At 36.0% G+C, this 21817-nt stretch overlaps 1 protein-coding gene across 1 annotated transcript in view; it reads right to left on the reverse strand.

Moving 5' to 3' along the window:
• LOC141401266 (uncharacterized) overlaps positions 1–21817 on the reverse strand; it is a 627482-nt gene that overhangs the window by 199751 nt on the left and 405914 nt on the right. Inside the window, exon 3 of the mRNA XM_073981350.1 lies at positions 18644–18759. Coding sequence (XP_073837451.1) covers positions 18644–18759 — 116 coding nt within the window. The remainder of the gene's footprint in view (positions 1–18643; positions 18760–21817) is intronic.

Below are 21817 nucleotides of genomic sequence, written 5' to 3' on the forward strand. Positions count from 1 at the left end.
TCTACTGTGTGCTAAGTACGAAACAGCTGGCACGAATGCCCTGTGGAACAGCTGACCCGAAGGCCCTGGGGAACAGCTGGCACGAATGTCTTGTGGAACAGCTGGCACGAAGGCCCTGTGGAACAGCTGGCACGAATGCCCTGTGAAATGCATCAACAACCACAACTTAATGTGGTAGCTTCCAAAAATAATTTGCAACTCTGTTACACCAGGTGTAAGTTGGCGGATTTAAAACAGTCTTTCGTTCCAACCAGTGTAGCGAACTCCCTGCAGTAGTAAGCTCATCATCAGCATGAAGTGAATGCGAATTATTCGCCCTAAGCACTGAATACGATGGTTGCAAACAAATTTACCAGTGTGTGGCCTGTTATACCACTAGCGTCAGGTAGAGACAATGTATGGTGGAGTGTTCTCAAAGCGCTGTTTACCCATGACTGTAAGGGGTTTCTTGGTAGTAGTTGTTGTGTTATGTGCGTGATCTTGTTGTCACCTTACAGTTTCTCCCAGAGTCGTTTTGAGATCAGACGTCATCGAGTATTCCATTCAAAGAACCAACTGTCCGAAGTCAAAGATGAATGAGGTACATTCGATACCAGTCTTAGTGAAGGAAATCTGTGCATAGTCAGAACGAACAGCCCTAAACTGAAGGCATCGTTGCGAATGCTCAACCTACGGAACGTGAATTGCTCCTATTCGGGACGAACGGGCCTAACCAGGAGACGATGTTACGAAACTTACTGGTGTATCTGAGTTATTTTTCATGATACCAAATTTCAGGCCTAAGCAGGAGGCGATGTTACGAAACTAACTGGTGTATGTGAGTAATTTTTCATGATACCAAATTTCAGCCATTTCAGGGGAATGTTGAGGGTAAAGCCTTCAAAATACCGAAAATCGGGAGGTACGGTTCTGGGGGGGCTATATGAAGGTGTGGACCTATACAGAAAAAATTCTGGTGGAAGTTGTATACCCCTAACGAAGACTAAGTACAAAATTTCAGCCATTTCGATGTGATAATGAGGCTAAAACCTTCAAAATACCAAAAATCGCGTGGTACCGTTTTATGGGGGCTATATCAAAACGTGGACCGATAGAGCCCATTTGCAACCAATCATCCTAGCAGTAATATAAACTTCTATATCTTCTATATCCTCTGAATAATCAAGATATTTTGCCATTTTAAAGTACATCAGGATCTGAGTCATATCTATCATCGCAAGGCCACCACTTTGATCCTTCTTTAGATATTATATAAAAATTTCTAAATTAAATTCTATAAAAACAAATTGTTTTTAACCACTGTTCCATCCAAAAAAAAATTCAGGAAACTGATGTTGCATAGCAATGGAAGTAGCCGAGAACAGAGAATTTTTAATCTTTAAATAAATCTTAGAAAACAGCCCACATTTTGTGCGGTTACTTCCGCCGTAACATGCAAATGTTGAGACTTCCGTTGGCCTGGGTGGTGTTGCACATGAAAATGAGAGACGTTGGACAAAAAACTTTGAAATAGAAGAGGGAGGGCTCGCAGTAACATTTCTATAAATTTGAAAATTTCCGTTATGATTTTAATATTTTTGTCTTTCATCCTTCTTTTTGTGCATATGACCATTTAGAAAATTTTACTTTATAAATGGCCACTTGATTTTTATCGTTATGTGGCATAGGAGAAAAAAACACGAATCAAACAAACTAAGGCTGGCCACTATTTTTCAAATATCATTTGGTTACGCCCCGGATTACTTTTTCTATTTCTTTAAGAAAAAAAAAACGGAACTAAAGTCACATCATGCAAAACTCAAAATTTGCCTACAAAGAATTGCCAAAATAAAAATAAGAAAAAAAGTTGTAAAGAAATCCCAACATGGCCCTTTTGTTGCTTCGTCTTGGAATAAAAAAATCTATTCAGAAGCAAAATGGCATAGCATAGATCAAAGATATCACATCACAAAACTACATTTATTCCATGCAACGGAAAACCAGCTGGCAGTTTCAGTTTTCGACCATTCAATGTTGCCCCGGGCCTGCAAGTAGCCACATTATTTGCTTGTCCACTTTTTGGGTTTGTGAACATTCCTGGATTTGTTGTTGTTGTTCTTCTTCTTGGCTACGTCTCCGGTGGGAAGCAGTTTAGGAAATTCAAAGTTTTTCTATGACCATTTCTTTCTTTCATAACTTCCTTAGAGATTTGAAGGAAGTTTTTATGGTAATATCAATGTTGTTTAAAATGCCGGTTCAGTATGGCCCGTTCTTCCTACTTGGAGCTCAGTGATTTGTTTTTATTTGGGAAGTGAGAGGGGGATATATTGTTTGACTGTGTGTGTGACCGATTTAAAAGTTTTCCGTTAGGGTATTTTTTTTTTTCTTGGCCTTTTTCTTAGAGAAAACATTCAAAAATCATTGTGGTCAATTGAACAGAGTGTATGAAGTAACAAAAGTTTGTTTTGCAAAACGCATAATTCATCCGTAACTATCTTGGACAGTAAGAATGACATTTTATGTCACATATGCTGGCACATGACTGATGTTGGATATAAATGGCTTTATGTTTTGGAGACAAGATAACAAAATGCAAATGTTAAGACTTGTGTGTTTTTTTACGTTCTTTAAAAAGTCATTGATCTCCGTGACTTATAATGTTAAAAATTTAGGGTTTTATATAAAATCCAAAACAAAAAGAATACAGAAACAAATAATTTTACAATTACCCCATAAAATCATCCGCCTCTTAACTCCATTTAATATTGCCCAAAGCCGATAAATTATCACCAAGCTTTTTAATTCCATTTAATTTATTTTCACAATCATTTATTTTTCTCTAATTTATTTCACAAATATTATTTGCCGTTTGGAGGTTATTGCAAAATTTTTGGCAACAATTTGTTGTTATACAAAATATGGATAGACGAACAGACAGACAGAAAAACAAGTCAACACACCACCAGACAGATGGTCTAAAGCAATTTATTTTTTCGAGGTCATAAATAAAAACATTTAAACATTTTTGTTAACACTTTATAAATAATGCCACGCGGATTAAAGTATATTGTGGCAATGTTTTATTTTAACTATTATGGAGGGTATTTAGAGAGCAGAACAAGGGTCATAATTTGTATTTATTTTTATTTTTTCAGTTGCCACACATTATTGTTATTGGGAATTTTTAATTTATGTCGATATTCAATTTAATTTATAAATGCGGTTAATGCAGTACATTTTGCATGCAGTGCAGCTTCTGGCAAATGATAAACACATGTTAAGCTATTTGCTATTATTTGTATAGCTATTGGCATTGTATTAATATTTAAATATTTTAGTGGAGTTTTCTAAAAAGATAATAAAATTATTCTACTATAAAAATAACAGTTGTGGAACAATGACTTTTCATTGGAAAATATATTTAATTAATTTCTGTATTTATTGGATTATAACAATGACGTGTAAATACACACGAATTTAATGATGTAAACACATACCTTTAAGAAGACGATAATTAGAAAAATATACACGGTGCTATTGAAACAATTTTAAATGAAAGGTGCTTACACCTCGGAAGTTTTTGCGGATTCTGAAACTACAATGTTTATAGATGAGAAAAATCAAAAAACAAAAAAAAAAATCGCCGGAGCGCTTTTTAAATAAATCGCGATTTAAGTTGACATTTTTAGGGGTTGTTTAGGTTTTCACGATTTTGCTTCGAAACCGCAAGTCCTATCAAAATGGGACTAAAGAAAATGTTGTAGCTATGAAAATTCTCTACAAGATCGACCTTTATGGTATTTTCGTAGTTTTTACCATTTTTGAGATATAGAAGTTCAAATCGGGACAATGCACTGACTGTATCGCCCCCTTATAGAACAATGTCATAAAGGGTGCGGCTTAACTAACTTTTAATGAAAACCGCTAACACAGGGAAAGCTTTTGAGAAAACTGAAACAGCAATGTTCATAGATGAGCAAAATTCAAAAACAAGAAAAAATCGCTGTAGGGATTTTTAAATAAATCGCCGTCAAAATTCACATTTTTAGGTGTTTTTTAGGTTTTCACGATTTTGCTTGGCAAGTCCTATCGAAATGGTGCTAAAGAAAATGTTGTAGCTGTGAAAATTCTCTACAGGAATGACCTTTATAATTTGTTCCCAGGTTATACCATTTTTGAGATAAAGAAGCTCAGGTGACATTTTTAGGTTTTTTTGTTAGAGTTTCGCGATTTTTCTTGAATGCGGCAAGTCTTATCGATATGGGATCTGAGAAAATCTTAAAGCTGTGACAATTCTCTTCAAGACTGGCTATTGTAACTTTTCCTACGTTGCACCATTTTTTAGATATATAAATTTAAGTTGGGAATTTGCAATCATGACATTGTTTTATAAGTGGGCGATACAGAATTGAATTGAATTTGAATTGTCCCAGTTTGAACTTCTATATCTCAAAAACCATAAAACCGACTAGAATACCATAAAGGTCAATCTTGTAGAGAATTTTCATAGCTACAACATTTTCTTTAGTCCCATTTTGATAAGACATGCGGTTTATAAGCAAAAGCGTGAAACCCTAAACAACCCCTAAAAATTTCAACTTAAATCGCGATTTATTTAAAAATTTCTTCGGCGATTTTTTTTTTGTTTTTTTGATTTTTCTCATCTATGAACATTGTTGTTTCAGAATCCGCAAAAACTTCCAAGGTGTAAGCACTTTCTATTTAAAATTGTTTCAAGAGAACCGTGTATATCGATTTCTATGTAGACGACAAGAAACCTATTGAAAATTCTCTGCTGCAACAAATATGCAACACATAAAAGTTCAATATTTCAAAATTAGTTCTTTGATTTTTAACGGTATTTTACACGAACTGGACCGTTAAATACGATAACATAATTGCGTTAAAAACTTGGTTAATACAGAACCTAAAATACATAAATACCTAAAATACATTCAGAAAACATCGTGATGATTATATCGTCTGTTCCGTCGGAAAAGTTCGTAAGTCCACTTTTTTTGGAAATCGCGTTTTTGTTACAGAATGATAGTACAAATCAAAACACGTCGTATGATAAAAAGAAAATGGTAGTATGTCGCGTTTTTCTATATGTTTTGTCCTTGTCGGAAAAGGTCGTAAGTCCACAAAACGTACAAATTTGAATACGAAAAGGTCGTAAGTCCACAGGAAAATGTATACTTTAAAAGAATACTACATCTAATGTAGTTCAGATATAATGTTTAACTTCATCCATGGTTGGGGTACCATGTAAAGAACTAGCCTAAACCTTTGGATGATAATCGGATGATATTTGGCGGAGCCTGTGGACCAAAGTTTTGAACAAAAATGTGATATTTTCTATATTGCAACGAAAATTTACATTAGAAATCTATTTTCCCCCATAAGTGAACTGATTATGAAAGATGGACTTCTGGCCTTTTCATTGATATAAATTGGGGTGCTGTATGTGTTCAAATACCTCATATATTGAAAAATTTATAAAAAATCCAAATTTTACAGTTTTTACTGTCGTATACATTACTTAACTTTATCAACTGGTAATTTGTGGTTTCTCTAGGGACATTTATTCACATAACGAGATTAGTTTGTATTCTGAATTCAATAAGGTAATACCTTCTAACGGACGGGTAAGTGCAATGTTTATATTATTAAATGATTCTAAAATAATAATTGATTGAAATGTTATTAAACTAAGAAGACATCATGGTTTTTGCTAACAAAGAGCAGTATGAATTTAGAAAGGAATAGTTCCCTATGGTTTTCTGAAAGCTCTGATGATAAACTTCTTAAACGCAGGAAGACATTACATGCTGAAGATTGGGAGTTGGGGCAGAAATACTTGGGAAGACAAAAAAAGGACACTATTTGGGATTACAATGTAGCTAAGAAACCACGTACATTAACGGAATTATCATGAAATTGAATTGAAGGAAATGGTCGTAAGGCAAAAATACAAGGTCGTAAGTACAACGTGTCATGTTTTATATTAAATATTAGCCGAACCGGTCCACGTTGCTAGCCCTTGAAAGGGTTTATGTTACCTTTTCTTATGTCAATTATATTTGTTTACATCGCAAATTAGTTGGGATATGCAAGTGACTATCAATAACAAGTAAGAACGTCGTTAAATTCGGCCAGGCCGAACTTGTCATACCCTCCACCATGAGTTGTATTGAATTTTATTTCAATTAGTTTCCTTTCGCTTATGAAGTACAATAAATACCAAATTTCAGCAATTTCGGTAAAACAATGTGGCTAACCTTTAAAATACCGAAATTCGGGAGGCACCGTTCTATGGGGCTATATGAAGGCGTGGACCTATATAGACAAATTCATGGGAGAATGTTTTATACCCGAAACGAAGAATAAATGCCAAATTTCAGCCATTTCGGAGGAATATTGAGGCCACACCTTCAAAATACCGGAAATCGGGAGGTACCGTTCTATGAGGGCTATATGAAGGCGTGGACCTATACAGACAACATTCAAGGGGAAAATTGTATACCCCCAGCCATTTTGATGGGATAATGAAGCTAAACTTTCTATGTTAAATTGCAAGCTTATTCTTTGTTTAAACTCAAATCATTCTTAAAATTTCGCTCCGATCCGAATATTACTGCGATCTACAGGACAGCTACAAAGTCGGGTAAAAATTGTGGGTTTGGTTCATTTCACACCTTTCGATCATAACCAACATCTAATGGGGTCACTTCTGGTCGGAACCCGACCTCTGCACAAAATTTCGTGACGATCGATCCAAAATTAAGGCGTGGAGTTTTATTACAATTGTTAATGGATGGACGGACACACATAGCTAAATCGCTTTATCTCGTCAAGATATGAAAAAAATGGCATGGGGAGGAGGTCTACAACGAATACTTCGCGATGTTACATGAATATTGGACAAAACAAACTTATATACCCTTTCCACATTGTTTTGTAATGTCTAAATATTGTATTTTAAAAACGTCCGTAAATTGTAGGAAAAGGTCGTAAGTCCCTACAAAAATACAAAACTGTACAAGGAAAAGGTCGTAAGTCCAAAGACATCCAATTATCTCCCAAACGCAACGGAATTTTTACAAACAAAGTACCGGTATTGAAGCGGAATAAATAAGCGAAGAATACTGCCTTTACCACCATAATAATATCTTTAATACAGAAAGCGCTGGAATGTTTTTTCTTCCTCCTGAAAAATTTATTGAAAGGGACTTACGACCTTTTCCGACGGAGCAGACGATATATGGTTTTGTTTATTGAAAGTTTAATTTGATTTAATTACAAATGATTGTCATTAATAATTTGTAAAGAATGTTACACTAAATTGATGTACATTAGGGCTATAAACAAAAAATTCCACATCAGTACCATGTGCGGAATATTGTCCTGATAACGAAAACGTGTGTTTTAGTTTGATGCTGTGAAATAAGTTTAGAAGGGTATGAAAAGTACTAAAAGGTACTAAATATGGTACCCATTGTATTAGGCAAACGGGAAGAGCTAGAATTCTGAAATTTGGAGCGAGAGTCACTGATGAAGAGTTAGAGAGATGTACCAATGGGTTTTTGGAAATTCGACTTTAAGTGCACGATAAGTACTAAAAGTTATTAAATTTGGTACCAATTGTATATTTTGAACGGATATAGCTACAATCTTCAAATTTGGTATGGAAATCAAAGTTGGAAATTAGTGTTGATACCAGGAAATGGTTTTGGAAGTTCGTGTTTATGCGTACGAGAAGTACTAAGTGGTACTAAATTTGGATTACTGTTGAAGTATTGGAATGAAAGATGGTGGTAGTTTTGGAAATTCGTGCTTATGTGTACGAAAAGTATTAAATTGTACTAAATTTGAATTAAGATTACTGTTAAAATTGAAAGATTGAGTTGTGGAAAATTGTACTTATGGGTACGAAGAGTACCAAATGGTACTAAATTTGGTACAATTTCTAATGGGACGAACGGATACAGCTGGAATCTTGAGATTTGGAATTACGTTTACTGTTATTATTTTGTATTAATGTCAATGTAGGGTTGAGATATGTCATTGTCGAAATACGTACCATAAGTTAACGAAATTAATTTAATGGTTCTCAATTTGTTGTTGGGTGTAGAAACAGAACTGAAATCTGCATTTTTGAAGATTGGGTGAGTATAGGCGTGTAACGTTGTCCTCGCTGTTGATGTGCAAGGGTGAGCAACGGCTGATTTTTTTTTTTTTTTTTTTTGAAAATGAACTAAAGTATTACAAACGAACTTACTGTTAAATAAAAATTAAAATAAATAAATAAAATTAATAAATAAAAAATAAGTAAATTAAATAAATGAAAATAAATATTGATTAAAATTGGTATTAGTACAACAACATAATCCGGGTTCGCCATTTCCATATTCAATATTGGTTATTTGTTTTTATATCCTTTCCGCATACGAAGTAGTGGGATTTTTGCTAGTTTTTTTAATAAAATACATTAAAATGACGGTGCATTTGCAGATTGAAACTTACCCACAACTTAGAAATTTACAGTTTATGGGCCATGATTTTCATTAAAAAAATATGTAAAATTGTGCTGTACCTTCATATGGAAACTACTATAATAATAATTGTTCCACAAACATCCCATACGGGACAAGGGAGACTTCTCTCATATCAATGAGTGCACACCGATTCATATTAGCTCAATGATATGGGACCTACTGTCTATCGCCGAGTCCGAACGGCGTGTCCTAAGACACCACTTTGTAGAGAAGTTTTACATGGCTGAAATACTCAGGAAATGTCGCCAATATTACTGAGGGGTATTTTGCCACCGTAGAAAATTTGGATGTTGACTGGCCGGGCAATCGAACCCACGACCTTCAGCGTGCAAGGCGAGTGTGCATACCATTGCACCACGGTGGCACCCTGACTATTATACTACAATACCCTGATTATTATACTACAATACCTTGACTATTATACCCTGAACGAAGTATACACATATGGATATGATCAAAAATGTGCCCCATCAAAATAATGGTTTAGGACAGACATAAATATGGTATAAGATACACCGGTCAACACTTTCAGTGACCATAAACACAACAATCCCACGGCAGCGGGTTCTTACGTACCGGATTGACCCGAAACCAAAAGTGTTTCGGCCAGCGGCTGCCAACCCAGCATTATATGCTGCTACAACAACAACAACAACAATTTAAAAAATGTTCGAATTTTGAAAATTCGATGGTACATACTTCCTGATATAATAGATCCAAACTCACCTGTCGGCACCATATATATATCAAGTTATAAGAAAGTCTATCTTGGACAACATTTTCGGATACCTGTCTTACAAAATTTTAAAAGTTTTTCTTAAGTGCAGTTCGTTGATCGTTTTGACATATTTGCCGAACTCGAGGTCAAGCCCATTCTCCGAAAGCTCTAAAATATCCTATTTTCTTCAACTAAATGTGTGATAACCATAGCCTGACGGACGGGCTGATATTCATTTATTGGCTCAGTATTTTACCCGGATGAAGCATATATCGTCACCACAAATGCCCGAAGACGTAACCCACATCGAAATCGAAATTCGTTTTTTGATGGAATCTGATACATAAAGCTAAAATACATGCTCTGGCAAAATTTCTACCTTCTACGTTTAAAAATAACGATCCTATTCAAGAAATGCCAATAGACGTAACAGCATACTTTAATTTTCATAAAACACAAAAGGCGTAACCCACATTATTTGAAAATTAAACAGTAGTACAAACAATGTAGTTTTTGATTTTTTCAGCAATTATAATGCCAGAGGGAGGGTTTATTGGGTATAATGTATAATTTCCACGTGGCCGGATCCGGTTACTTGACCCAAAAGTCCAGGCTCAAAACCGGGTTAGACCCGGTTCTACTGAACCGATTACTACAAAATGGCTAACGAATAAAAGCTTATGGAAATCCTATCACATGGTGTAGTTACATTACTTTAACAGTTTTGCCTCTTACTCGGTTTATTTCTCCATAGTTGTAAATTGGCTCTTAGGTGACGATATCTCAAGAATGGTAGTTTTCTTTTTTAAATCGCAAAAAGCATTCTTTTAGTTAATTTTTAAATCAACAACTTTGACATTAGACGCTTTTTAAGGGTCTTTTACGAAAAAAATTGAAATAATTTAAGATGATGACAGAAGACCTATGCTCTGATTTAAATAAGCATCTAAAACGCTCAAATGGGAAATAATATGTTAACCAGACAAAAGGAAGTGGTTATTCGGAAGGCAATGCAAGAAAAATGAAGCCCGGATATAAAGTAGGTCGTTTCGATATTGCTCGTTTTTGTAAGAGTAATAACGAACGGAAATATTCCAAAATTTAGACTTTGCACAGTGGATCCACTTGTATGGAGAAAGTGGCCAAAAATATTTAGAGTGTAAAAATCAAGCCAATGCGCCGGTTACAGCTTTGTGCTGTTGCGAAGAGTGTTTTGAGAGACCACGAGCGTAACATTCTCTAAATCTATGACCTACTTTGTAAAATTATTCCCTTGGTGGGCACTGGTCGGCATCATGACTAAAACCTTAGGTCAAATTTAAATATATGATCGAATTGACACTACAAGATACACAAGGAAAATATGCAGTTAACTAGAATTCCACAACACGCTAAAACACTATTTTTTAATGAAAAATAAGTTATTACCTCCTTCAAAATTCACTATAATGTTGTGCTATACGTATTAGTTTCGCGATATTTTGAATATATTTACTTGCACTTAAAATATAGGTTGTACTCACAACAAAAAATATTAGTCAAACATTCCGACTTTTGAAGCTATTCTTTAGAAGATCGCGATCGAATGAAACAAAAAATAATATATTTTTAAAAAGATCCATGTCATAGCTGTTAGTGTTGCCAGATGTTTTACAAAAATGTTGACATTCATTTTTTTATTTTTGGCCAATGGGTGGATCCACTGTGCGTTGATACGAATGTTGATTTGCTCAAAATTCACGTCGTTTTAATACAAAGATGTATGCTTTAAAGACGGATACGTTTAGGCTGTAAGTTTGTATAAGATGGTCTTGTTAACCCATGGTATAATAGAGATAATTGGATAAATTCAACTGATTATAGTAATCAAATAGGTCCAGAGAAAAAAGCAAATTTCAAAATTTATCTTTGGCCCCTTACAAATTACTATATAAGCAAAGATCGCTATAAAATTTCATGTATAAGGTTTTTGGATCACATGGAGAAACGATTCGGGGGGTAAGAGTTCCAAAAAAAAACAAATTTTAGTTTGTTTTGCGTAACTGTACTGTACAGTATACTGTGCGGGCCTAGAACAGCCTTGAACAGACATTTGTCGCTGAAGAAGTTCCGGAATTTTAGAGGCAGTGGATCCTCCTCAGATGTACACACAAAGACTAAAAGTTTAAAAAAAGAAATTTCAATACCAAGTGATTGTCATTACTTTTGTGACAACATTCCTTATGAGAATTAAAAGTTACAATTAAATTGTTACAGATAACTAGACAGCGGATTCATGTCAACTTTTGGGAATGGGCATATTTTTGGCTTCTGACTAAATTGTAATCGAAACATATGACATATGCAAAATTATGCAAGAAATATTTTAATAATAGGTACAAAAATGTTTGTTTGTACAATTTTTATACCCTCAGCCTTTAGGCTAAGGAGGGTATATACACTTTGATACGATGAAAATGTGCCTCATCGAAATAGTGGTTTTAGACCCCAAGTATGTTTGGACGAAATGTGTTTCAGACAATTTGGAGTCGATCTAGCCATGTCCGTCCGTCTGTCTGTCTGTCTGTCTGTCCTGCTGGCTGGAGCGCACGATAACTCTCGAACGGATGAACCGATTCGGTTCAAATTTTGGCTTTAGTAATATTTTGCCCAAACTTAGTTTAAGTTCGAAGATGAGCTACATCGGTTCACTCCTTCCTGTACCTCCCCCACAAAAGTTCGAAAATGTTCGGAAAGTTTGTGCGCACGATAACTCTTGAAGGGAGTTACCGATTTGGTCCATACTTTGTCTAGCGTAAACTTTTTACGAGAGTAATATGAGGTTCTAATATGGTCTCAATAGGTCCACTCCTTCGGGTACCTCCCACACAAAATTTCGGAAAAGTTCAGTTTAGGACCATCTCTCTAATCGCTTAGATTTTTGTTTTAGAGACTTGTATTCACTGCCCTCCATACGACGGTACAAGTTTCATCAGGGGCAAGTCCATACTTCCTGAGAAAATAGCATGAAAGTTGCAAAAAAAAAACCCCTATGACACCCTGTGAGGTGGTTGGAGCGCAAGATAACTCTCGAACGGATCGGCCGATTCGGTCCAAAATATGGCCTTAGTAATATTTTGTTCACACATAGTTTAAGTTTGAAGATAAGCATTATCGGTCCACTCCTTCAGGTACCTCCCCCACAAAAGTTCAAAAATGTTCGGAAAAATTGTTCGTACGATAACTCTTGAAGGGAGTGGCCGAATTGGTCTATACTTTACACATCCTAATATATCTACCAGATATAGATCAGGTTCAAATATGGACTATGCTTGTCCACTCCATCCGGTACCTCCCACACAAAATGTCGGATAAGTTCACTTTAAGACCTAATATCGACTAACTTCGATTTTTGTTGAAGCAGCTTGCATTCGCTGCCTCCATTACGATATTAAATGTTTTTTTAGGGGCAAGTCCATACTTCTTGAGCAAACAGCCCGAAGAGTGTAAAAACCTCCTATGACACCATATGTTGTGGCTGGAGATCCACGTCCATAACGGTCAATGTCGATCCATTCCTTTTAGTATCTCCTCCGCAAAACGTTTGATCTTTAATCCTACAACATTTTTGTCGGTTCAAACGCCCAAATTTTTTAAAACCCGTTAAATACATACGTATTTTGGGAAAAAAATTGATTCAATATACACATGCTGAGGGTATACCTCTGTCGGCAAAGCCGACTGATACTTTTTTACTTGTTTTGTTTAAAATTCTTTTCAGACAAGTCAAGAAAATAGAGAAATGTATAACCACAGCCTCAACCATCAAAATACCGAAAACCCGGAGGTATCGTTCTATGGGGGCTATATGAAGGCCTGAACCTAACCCGACAAATTTCAGGTGAAAAGTTGTATACCCCCAAGGAAGACTTAATACCAAATTTCAGCCATTTCGCTGGGATATTGAGGCCACAATCTTCAAAATACCAGAAATCCGGAGGTACCGTTCTATGGGGGCTATATGAAGATATGGACCTATACTGACAAATTTCAGGTGGAAAGTTGTATACTACCAACGAAGACTTTATACAAAATGTCAACCATTTAAGTGTGATGTTCAGGCCACAACCTTCAAAATATCGGAAATCGGGAGGTACCGTTCTATGGGGGCTATATGAAGACGTGGACCTATGCGGACAAATTTCAGGTGTAAAGTTTCATTCCATTATCGAAGACCACAAATCCTTGTATATATTTTTGCATATGGTTTTGCATATGCTCATTTTATGCAAATTTGTAAAAATATGTCAAAATATGCATGATATGCAAATATGCAAAAATTTCTGGGCCCAATTCGTTTTATTTTGTGATAAAACGAGTTTCTGTCTAATCAGATTTTCTCTACGACAATCGTAACCATATATGCATTTGCATAGGATTCCGCTGTCTACAGATCACTTAATTTATATTAACTACTAGCAAAATGCCCGCTACTTCGTATGCGGAAAGGATATAAGAAACAAATAAACCATATATAATATGAAAATGGCAAACACTGAATATTTTGTTGCATTAATGCCAATTTTAATCAATATTTATTTTTATTTTAGTTCTGTACCCTTTAGTTAGATTTTCAAAAAGATCAGCCGTATCTCACCCTTACACATTAACAGCGAGATCAACGTTGCACACCAATACTCACGCTAACTACAAAAAATACAGATTCCAGTCCAAAAAAAATGAGTACAATTTAGTACTTTTCGTATACTTATGGTACGTATTTTGACGACATATCTCAACCAAACACTGACATTAATACAAAATAATTACAATAATCGTAATTCCAAATCTCAAAATTCCAGCTGTATACGTTCGTCCAGTTCCAAATTGTACCAAACTTAGTATCATTTCGTACTCTTCGTACCCATAAGTAATACTTTCCAAAACTACCTCAATCCTTCACTTTAACAGTAATCTTAATTCCAAATTTAAGAATTCCAGCTTTATCCGTTCACCCAAATCCAAATTTAGTACTGCTTGTACTCATAAATACGAACTTCCAAAACCATTTCCTTATTTCAACTCCACTTCCCAACCTTGATTCCCATACCAAATTTGAAGATTGTAGCTATATCCGTTCAAAATATAAAATTAGTACCAAATTTAGTAACTTTTAGTACTTTTAATACACTTATCGGTACATCTCTATAACTCTCCATCAGTGTCCCCTCGTTCAGAATTCTAGCTCTTCGCGTTTGCCTAATACAATGGATACCATATTTAGTATCTTTTAGTACTTTTCGTGCCTTTTTAGGACGAATTTCCAAAAAACCATTTACAAAAAAAAAAAAAAAATTGTACCAAATTCAGTACCATTTAGTACTTTTCATAGTATGTATTTCCAAAGTCACAGTGGCTCTAAGAACAAATTGTAGAATTCCACAACCACATATATCAGCCCTACACTGACATTAATACCAAATAATAACAGTAATATTAACTTAAATTTTTTATCCGTTCGTCCAATAACAAATTTAACCAAACTAAGTACCATTAAGTACTCTTCGTACTCGTAAGTACGATTTTCCAAAACTACCTCAATCCTTCACTTGAACAGTATCCGTAATTCCAAATAACAGGATGCCAGCGCTTTCCGCGCACTCATCACCAAATTGTACCATTTAGTACCATTTGGTACATCTCGTACCCATAAATACTAATTTCAAAAACTACCTCCATCTCAATCCTACACTCCAACAGTTGTCTGACCAAATTCCAGGATTCCAGCTCTATCCGTTCCCCCGAATCCAAATTGTACCACATAGTACTTTTCGTACCCATAACTACGAATTTCCAAAACTACCTCAGTCCTACAACAACAGTAATCCTAATTTCAAATTTCAGGACTCAAGCGCTATCCGCTTCCCGAATCCAAATTGTACCACATTTAGTACCATTTAGGGTTTTTATATCCACATCAATTCCAAATTTCAGGGTTCCAGCTCTATCCGTACACCCAAATCCAAATTGTACTAAATTTAGTACCATTTAGTACTTTTCGTACACTCATAGCTTCCAAAAACCCTTTGGTACATCTTTCTTACTCTTCATCAGTGACCCCCACTCCAAATTTGAGGAATAAAGCCCTATCCGTTTACCCAAATCCAAACTGTACTAAATTTAGTACCATTTAGTACTTTTCGTACCCATAAGTACGAATTTCCAAAACTTCCACAATTCTAAACTCTACCAGTAATGTCAATTCCAAATTTCGAGATTCCAGCTTTATCCGTTCATCCAAATCCCCATTGTACAAAATTTAGTACCATTTAGTACTTTTCATACATAAAAGTACGAATTTCCAAAACTTCCCCAATCCTACAATCCAACAGCAATCTCAATTCCAAATTTCAGGTCCCCAGCTCTGTCCGTTCACCCAAATTCCTATTGTACCAAATTGAGTACCTTTTCGTACACATAAGTACCAATTTCCAAAACCACCCTCATATCTCAATCCTACACTTCAACAGTAATTTCAAACAGTAATTTCCAAATTTCAGGGTTCCAGCTCTATCTAAATCCAAATTGTACTAAATTTAGTACCATTTAGTACTTTTCGTACACTCATAGCTTCCAAAAACCCTTTGGTACATCTTTCTTACTCTTCATCAGTGACCCTCAGTCCAAATTTGAGGAATCAAGCTCTATCCGTTTACCCAAATCCAAATTGTACTAAATTTAGTACCATTTAGTACTTTTCGTACCCATAAGTACGAATTTTCAAAACTACCTCTATCCTACACTCCACCAGTAATCTCAATTCCAAATTTCAAGATTCTGGCTCTATCCGTTCACCCAAATCCCCATTGTACCAAATTTAGTACCATTTAGTACTTTTCATACACATAAGTACGAATTTCCAAAACTTCCCCAATCCTACACTCCAACAGTAATCTCAATTCCAAATTTCAGGATTCCAGTTCTATCCGTTCACCCAAATCCCTATTGTACCAAATTTAGTACAATTTAGTACTTTTCGTACACATAAGTACGAATTTCCAAACCAACCCTCATATCTCAATCCTCCACTTCAACACTAATCTTAATTCCAAATTTCAGGTTTCCAGCTCTATACGTTCACCCAAATCCAAATTGTACTAAATTTAGTACCATTTAGTACTTTTCGTACACATGAGTACGAATTTCCCAAACCATTCTCTTGTATAAACATCACTTCCCAACCTTGATTTCCATACCAAATTCCAAATTCCGTTCAAAATATACAATTGGTACTAAATTTGTTAACTTTTAGTACTTAACGTACACTTATAGATCGAAATTCCAAAAACCCTTTGGTACATCTTTCTAACTCTCCATCAGTGACCCTCATTCCAAATTTCAGAATTCTAGCTCTTCCCGTTTGCCTAATACAAAGGGTACCATATTTAGTACCTTTTAGTACTTTTCGTAACTTTCTAGTTCGAATTTCCAAAAACCCAGCCTTATCTCACCCCTACACACCAACAGCAACCCACAGTCAAAATTTCAGCTTTCTAGCTTCAGCGGTTTCGTCTGGGCGATGATATGTCAGTCACTCACTCACTCATCACTAAGCTCTTTTATATATATAGATATTTTGTCCATAAGTTGACTTAAATACAACAATAAATATAATATTCCATATTTAAATATCGTCTAATACAATTGAAATTATAAGTAATTATAGTGATTGTTGGAATGGACAGTTCAAATAATTGTGGACCATTGAAATATCACCGTTAAGACTGGGAATTGAACCCAACAGCTACAGATTGCTAGTTTAAAGTTAGGGTAAGCCAAAAAGTCAGTTCTGATTTGATTATAAAACTGTGCAACAAAATTATTTTTTTTTTTTCGAAATGATGGAAAAAACCGATTAGATTATAAAAGTAGAGCAAAAAAATTTGAGACACGTGTATCGGCGTTTTTAAAGTTTACATCGGAAAGTAACCAAAGTAGGCGGGCCAAGTTCCGCCCATTTCTAGTTTTTTCGAAATATTCGAGTTAAGATATTATGGATTCCTTGCATTTTAGGTATATAGTGTTCTCGGAAATTCTAAAGAAGAGGATGTGGGCAATATTCTTGTTATCATCAAAGGGGTCTTTTTGGTCCTTGTTTCGCACATCTTTCAAAAACTCCTTTAAAATGTGATCATATCAAATCCAAATATTCTACAAAATTTTTCGTGATAAAATTTTACTATAGGTCTCAGAATACACCAAATCTGTAAATCTTATCTAATCGCCAGAAATCTCTAAAAATGAAAAACAAGTTTTAGGGTTAAAGTCGGACTTCATCTGAGTTTATTTAAAATTGTCCCACAAAACATAATTTTAGAGAGACGACGTCGTTTTTTAGTCACAATAATGAACTGGTAAAGTTTTTTTAACGATTGGACCATAATTGTTGAATTTAGAGAATTTTCGTGAAAATTCACTTTTGTCCACTTACAAATTACTATGGAAGCAAAGATCGCCATAAAATTTCATATATGTATAAGGTTTTTGGATTAAATAGAGAAAAAATTGGGGGTAAAAGTTCCAAAAAAAAACAAACTTAAGTTTTTTTGTGTCACTCTACTGTGCGGGTCTAGAAGGCGTATGACTAAAAATTACAGAAATAAAAATGTTTATTACGCTACCCTTCAGAAAGACATAAAATGTTTGTAATGCAATGGTCTTCACCTCGGGGCTCGCAAGCCCTTACTGTGTGAACACACACAATCTCATTTGTGGTGAGTATCAACTTAAATCTCACCACCGATCATCTTCTTTTTAACAAGAAAGCTATGAATTAACGCATACGATGTTTGTCGAGAGAGGGAGAGATAATCTCGTGTGTGTTGCCAACACAAACGGAGCGGTTACATTTGTAGATGTAGGTGAGCTCTGTTGTTATGGCGGCAACTATAAAATTTGAATTTCTGTTTAGAAGATGTAAAATTTATGACTAAAACAAAATATAAATCAAATTTTTTGCCGATCATTTAAACCATAAGTTCGGTGTGCAACCAAAAAATTGTTTCATGCGTAAACAAAAAAACAACAAACAGCAAAATACAATTAAAGAAATAATCAGCAAAATAGGGATTAATAATAATTAAAAACTGCAACCCAAAAAACAGCAGCTAAAGCTTATAGAAATAATTGTTTTCTTAACTATTTTTAAACTTCCGCTACTCTAATTACTGAATTCTGGGAAATTTTTTGGTGAAATTTTGTTCTTTTCTAAGACGAAAAAGAAAGAAGAATTAAATGTGTCTTGGGGAAAAATTGGAGGTGTTGTTTTTTATTTTGCTTTGGGAGGACAGCAAAGGATATTAAAAACATCCTTGCTAAAATTTACGAAAACAAAAACTATTCTACTTACCCCTGTTAAAGCTTGTTTATCATTTAGAATGGTTGCAGCTGCTGCTGTTGTTAAGGCAGTTGGTGAGGTAGACGCCGTGGTGCTATCTGGAGTAAAATATGTTAAGAAAGCACAACCTGTAATGATAGCAAGAAGGAAAAAATTGAATGAAAGATTATTGTTGGACTATAAGATATAAAAGGACAAGGAAATTATTATGGTTTGGAGGACAATGAAAGTGATAATAAAGGATAAATTAGTTTTTTTCAGTTTTTCGAATATGATGACACAATTGTTGGCAGGATAGAAAATGAAATAATGGAAATTTTAATAATTTTCTTTTTTTGGGTACATTGCAATTTATTTGTGCCAAAGCAGGGGCTATGAATTTGGAACTGCGTAGCTTTATAGGTGCATCCATATTAAAATTCACAAATTTAAAATTGAAATCCCAGAAGCTTTATACCGAGCACACCCTCAACTACTCACTTAGACCCAATTCCAACTCAAGCCAATTGATGCGAAAAAGCTCCCCTACATATTAACTGCCAATTGTACAATTGTTTTTAATGCCTTTTGCCCAACACATAAGTTATTCTTTTTGGCCGAATACCAAAATATTGCCAAAATATCATCCACAAACTGAAAAAAGAAAAAGCATTACTTCAGTTGATATAAAACGATGTGCAAAAGAAAATCATCAGGGCCTCCCTCTCAACAATCCCTTTGTCAAAGGGTGGAGTTATAATTGAATCCCTCACTAACTTTTACATATTGTTTTTCACTAACAGACAAAAGAAACAAAGAAACAGTACAGAGAAAACTTGACTATCCAAGCCAAAAGAGGCAGTAACTTTTGGTTGGAACCACCTGCCAGCTTTACTTTTTGCCCATAACTTGCAAAGAAGACGGATTTGCAACCTGTTTAAATATTCAATAAAGGAAACCACATTCGGTTGGGCTTGTTTCGGTCTTTAATATAGCCATGTGTTTTTGTTCGACAATAGCATGCTGTCATGTTCACCATATCCTGACGGATTGGTTTTGAGGTGGGGGGGTAATTCAACATTTGTATCTTTGGGTTTTATTACATAAAACAACACAGCACCATATAATGAGAGATGTCGGATATATGAACCGGTATCTAGATGATATGCCCCTGTCGAGATTACGCTCATCCATCGCAGTAGAAGAACGTCAGTTGCCAAGGCAAATATTAGTGGTTGCAGTACAATTAAATATAATTATATTATTAATTAGCCTGATCCGGTTGAAAATCAGACCCTTCAGTTTCTTGTAAAGTAAGCGGGTAGCTGGTTATGGTTGGCTCGTACTGAGCGTATATGTGAGCTGGGACCTGGCTACCTAGTTGAATACTGGCGGTAAGCTGTCATAAGCAGGCTGGCTACGAGCGATAGGCTGGCTGTGATATTTTCTGCGAGCAAGTAGCTGGGTACTTTTTCACAAAAGGACTAGCTACAAGTGTTGATCGGTAGTGTTGGGCAGTGAGCAGGCTATGATAGGTAAGCTGGTTACAAGCGTGCAGATTAATAGATCGTTAAACTGTCACGAGCTCTTAACCGGCTGCGAGCGGACAGGCTACGAGCGGTGAGCTATCTACGGACGGTAAGGTCGCGAGATGGCTACGAGTGATGGGCTGGTCTCGAGCTGTCACGAACGGTGCTGAGCAGTGAGCTGTCCCAGAGTGACTAACTGGATAAGAGCGACTAACTGTCAGCGAGCGGTGGACTGGTCACTGGTTGGCTACGACCTTTGCCCCGCGAGCGGTGAGCTGGCTATGAGCGACTGTGAGCTGCGGGTGGCGAGCTGGTAACGAACTGGCTGGCTGCGAGTGCTAAGAGGTACTGGACAGTGTGCTGGCTGCAATCGGTGGATTTATTACAATCGAACTGGCTACGAGTGATAAGCTTGCTTCGAGAGAGTAACTGGATACGAGTGGTGGGGTGGTCAAAAGCGGGAAGCTAGATATGGGCAGGAGCAAGTAATTGGCAAAGAACGGGTTAGTTGGCAAAGAAGAGCTTGGGAACTGGTAAAGTACCTGACTACAAGTGCGGAGCTGACAAAGAGCCGGGTAGCTCGTAAAGAACGAGGCTACAAGTAAGGAGCCGGCAATGAACGGGTAACTGACTGCAAGTAAAAATCTACAAAGATAGGAGATGCTGGCAAAGAGCGAGGCCGAGTGCTATCGTTAATTTGAAAGGCCGCTACGACTGCTGTCTATTGTTCGGAAACCTTTTTCGGTATTTAACTGTTCGGAAAGATTCTTTCCTATTTTAACTGAGGTCCAGATGTCAGTTTAAGTCATCCTACAAAGCCTAATGAGTTTTGCGGTTATAACAAATTCAGACATGGCTAAGAATACCTTTAAACGAAAGGTGCTATCGAAGGCTGTGCCATAATCGATGGCAAGTGTCGATATTAATCTCTTGGTTTTTTAGGATTTGCGCAGGCTAAATATGCGGTCAATTGTGGATTTGCGAGGCCTAAAGCCGCATTGGTATGATCCAATTATTTCGTTGACCATAGGCTTTTTTTGTTCGCCTGACACCCTGACACGAGGGTGCTTTCAATAACGTCAGCACCGAAACCCTTATCCAATCCTTAGATAAATTTCAGGTGAACCGGGCCCTTAGGGACTGGATAAGCCACATGCTAAGGAATAGATTGATAAGCTGCGAGCTACTTGATGTAAAAATAAGGGACAAAGTTGGTCAGGGTACGCCGCAGGGGGGGATTTTATCCCCACACCTATGGGTCACTACCATAAATAGCCTATTAAGGACTTTAAGCGATGAGGGATTTGACACAGTCTGCTATGCAGACGACGTTATATTACTTCTGAGGGGTAAGAATCCAAACTTGCTTGCTGTGCAGAAGAGCTGAATCAGCCCTAAAATTCGCGTACAACTGGGCTAGACCAAGAGGTCTTAACGGAAACCCGGAAAAACGGAAATATGTCTGTTCACTAGGAAAACAAAACTGGGACATTTTGAAGAACCCGTTCTCCTAAACAAGACAATCAATATTTCCAACAAAGTTGAATATCTGGGAGTAATCCTGGATAAGAAACTTAAATGGAAAGACCATATTTAAGAGAGAGCTAACAAAGCTTATAGATGTTGGTCAATATGTAGAAGGGCTATAGGCTCCAAGTGGGGTTTTAATCCTAAGACA

The sequence above is a fragment of the Musca autumnalis genome, unplaced genomic scaffold (genome assembly GCF_047663935.1).
Source record: "Musca autumnalis isolate F117 unplaced genomic scaffold, ASM4766393v1 scaffold_4, whole genome shotgun sequence".
In the NCBI taxonomy this organism is placed as follows: domain Eukaryota; kingdom Metazoa; phylum Arthropoda; class Insecta; order Diptera; family Muscidae; genus Musca; species Musca autumnalis.